Raw genomic sequence first — 3,541 nt, forward strand, 5'->3', positions numbered from 1 at the left:
CACACACAAACAAACACAAACACAAACTCAAACACACAGGGCAGCAGCAGCAGCAGCGTGCGGCAAATGGCCATCTTGTCTCTGGTTGTGGTGCTGCTGCAAAGCTTCCAGTCGGGCTCCACCAGCCCCTCCATCGCTAACATAGACATCGATGGGGCTCTGGGCGGGCTCCAACAGGCGCTCGAGGGCTTAGAGCAACAGAATGAAAACAATAGGTTGGTGGTTCGGGACCTCACCAGGCAAACGCTGCTCAATATCTTCCAGTCGGAGGATAGGTAGGAGAACATTATTATAATACACATTATCTTGTTGTTATTGTTGTTGCTGTTTGTGGTGGTGGTAGTGGCGTTTGTTGTTGTTGTTGTTGGGGGTGGTGGTGGTGGTTGCGGTGGTGGTAGTGGTGTTTGTTGTTGTTGTTGGTGGTGGTGGTGGTGGTGGTGGTGATGGTGGTTGTGTTGGTGGTGCTGGGGGTGGTTATGTTGGTGGTGGTGGTGTTTTTTGTTGGTGGTGGTTGTGGTGGTGGTGATGATGTTTTTATTGTTTTTGTTGTTGATGATGATGGTGATAGCCGTGGTATTTGTATTGGTGGCAGTGGTGGTGATGGTGGTATTATTCTTTTTGTTGTTAGGGAAGATAGTAGTGGTGTTGGTATTGTGGTGGTGGTAGTATTGATAAAGATATTGATGTTGATGGTGATGGTGGGAATGATGCTGCTGCTGGTGCAGCTGTTGTTTGTGTTGTTGATATTGTTACTATTGTTTTTATTAGTGCTTTTTATGTTTGTAGTAATAGTAGAACTGTTGCTATTTCTGTTATAGTAGTGGTAGTATAAGTAAACATTTGCTGCTGAAAGTACAAAATCTCGTAAGATTTATATAGAGGTTTGTGTGTGTGTGTGTGTGTGTGAGTGTGTGTGTGTGTGTGTGTGTGTGTGTGTGTGTGTGCGTGTGTGTGTGTGTTTGAATGAATGTCGTTTGTGGAAAACTTGACAAAAAGCAATTCTTTCTTAAATCAGATTTATTACAAGAGCAAAAGGGTAAATGTTTCAATAAATGGACTTCTAGTACACGAAGAAAATGTGTGAACAAATGAATAAAGAAAGAACGGGAGGTAGAATAGGTAGGTAGTAAGAATAAAAGAAAGAAAGAAAGAAAGAAGGAAAGAAAGAAAGAATGGAAGAAAGAAAGAAAAAAAGAAAGAAGCAAAAAAAAAACAATCCTGTGTGACATGAAAAAGTAAAGTGTCAAGACGCGGTGGAATCAGGCACCTGTCAGTTTATGGGCATGTGAAGTTATTGGTATCATCTTAAAGCTTGTTCGTATGTCTTGCCCTAGGCCCAAAAAAATGCCCCTTTATCTTGAATAGAAGTCAAGATATTTGAGATTGAAGGAGGTGGGGGTAGCCTGGTGTGAGAGGTGAAATTAGCAAGAAAATGGCTGCCAAAGTTTAGTGACTTCTAAAGCTTGAGTATCCTTAGAAACAGGAAAATTACATATCTGGTGCCTGTGTTCTTCGTTTTTCTGTAACGTCCACACAAAAATTTGATTTTAAAATGCCATGAAAAGTGTTGAGGTAAAAAAAAAAAAGAACATTCGCAAAGGAATTGTTCGACGTCCAGAAAAGTGCCAGTTTCTTTGCTTTCCCTGTTTTGATGAGCGCCCGATTTCACCAAGCTGCCTCCCAAATTATAAGAACAGCAACATGGACACCACTCACTAGGTTAACTGGACTTACCAGAAAGATGTTAAGATGTCTGAATTTTTAACAAATACATGTTGTTATTAATTATGCAGTTTTGACAGTGTATTTTCATCTACACATTTCTTAAAATCTGTTGTAGGATCCGCGCCGAAGGCGACTCTGGGATCGTCCAAGTCCGATATTCCAGACTGGGCACCAAAAACTACCACGCCAATACTTTTGTGGGGACGTCATTTATCTCTGTGCATGACCACAGTAATGCCATCAACACGTGTGGGATGGGAGAGGTATATAATGTGTGTGTGTGTATGTGTGTGTGTGTGTATGTGTCTGTGTGTCCGTGTGCGTGCGCGTGCATGACCACAGTAATGCAATCAACACGTGTGTATGTGTGTGTGTGTGTGTGTGTGTGTGTGTGTGTGTGTGTGTGTGTGTGTGTGTGTGTGTGTGTTCGTATTTATAGTTTGAGCATTTCCAATCGAAGATATAAAATTGACAGTTTTACAGAGAACGTTAGTTTTTCAAGAGAAGACAACTTGAGTAATTCAAGTAGAGTATTGGGTTTTCCAACTTTGGATGTTTTGATTATTTCAAGTACTTATATTGTATAATTTCACCAACCAAAGAACCACTTAACTGTGTCAAGGGGCAAATACTAGGATATTTCAACTATAGAAAACACAACCATTCCAACTACACAAAATTTAGCTACCTGAAGTACAGAAAATTTCAAGTACAGGGTGATCCAAAAGAGTTAGAATATTTGAGTATTCCAACAACAACAAAAAGCTTGATCATCTCAACAAGATAAAAAGTGAATATTTCAACAACAGAAAATTAATAATATGTAATATCAAACGTGATTGATTGCTCCAACGAATCGTCACAATATTGCCCTTTCACAAACTGGTGTGGTGTGATCTCCCCACAGTTCATCGCCGTCCTGAATGGCGTGGAGTTCCAAACCCGACACAACGACTACCTGCTGGTGATGCCCTCCACTACATCCAAAGACTGGCACGCCACAGAACCTGTGCCCTTCCCGCCCGTACCGGAGTCAGTGACCAGCTTGCCCACACCTGAGGTAGACACTGCCTGGTATACATGTATATATTATATAATTTATATATATATATAATTTAATATATGTGTGTGTGTGTGTGTGTGTGTGTGTGTGTGTGTGTGTGTGTGTGTGTGTGCGTGTGTGTGTGTGTTTGAATGAATGTCGTTTGTGGAAAACTTGACAAAAAGCAATTCTTTCTTAAATCAGATTTATTACAAGAGCAAAAGGGTAAATGTTTCAATAAATGGACTTCTAGTACACGAAGAAAATGTGTGAACAAATGAATAAAGAAAGAACGGGAGGTAGAATAGGTAGGTAGTAAGAATAAAAGAAAGAAAGAAAGAAAGAAGGAAAGAAAGAAAGAATGGAAGAAAGAAAGAAAAAAAGAAAGAAGCAAAAAAAAAACAATCCTGTGTGACATGAAAAAGTAAAGTGTCAAGACGCGGTGGAATCAGGCACCTGTCAGTTTATGGGCATGTGAAGTTATTGGTATCATCTTAAAGCTTGTTCGTATGTCTTGCCCTAGGCCCAAAAAAATGCCCCTTTATCTTGAATAGAAGTCAAGATATTTGAGATTGAAGGAGGTGGGGGTAGCCTGGTGTGAGAGGTGAAATTAGCAAGAAAATGGCTGCCAAAGTTTAGTGACTTCTAAAGCTTGAGTATCCTTAGAAACAGGAAAATTACATATCTGGTGCCTGTGTTCTTCGTTTTTCTGTAACGTCCACACAAAAATTTGATTTTAAAATGCCATGAAAAGTGTTGAGGTAAAAAAAAAAA

General features: G+C 40.0%; 1 protein-coding gene across 1 annotated transcript in view; it reads left to right on the top strand.

Annotated features, from left to right (window-relative positions):
• Positions 1–3,541, top strand: part of LOC106011533 — a 5,048-nt gene that overhangs the window by 1,257 nt on the left and 250 nt on the right. Inside the window, exons 2-4 of the mRNA XM_035969316.1 lie at positions 40–275; positions 1,841–1,988; positions 2,633–2,799. Of these exons, the coding sequence (XP_035825209.1) occupies positions 40–275; positions 1,841–1,988; positions 2,633–2,799 (551 nt within the window). The remainder of the gene's footprint in view (positions 1–39; positions 276–1,840; positions 1,989–2,632; positions 2,800–3,541) is intronic.

This window comes from Aplysia californica, unplaced genomic scaffold, assembly GCF_000002075.1.
Source record: "Aplysia californica isolate F4 #8 unplaced genomic scaffold, AplCal3.0 scaffold00137, whole genome shotgun sequence".
Taxonomy (NCBI): Eukaryota; Metazoa; Mollusca; class Gastropoda; order Aplysiida; family Aplysiidae; genus Aplysia; species Aplysia californica.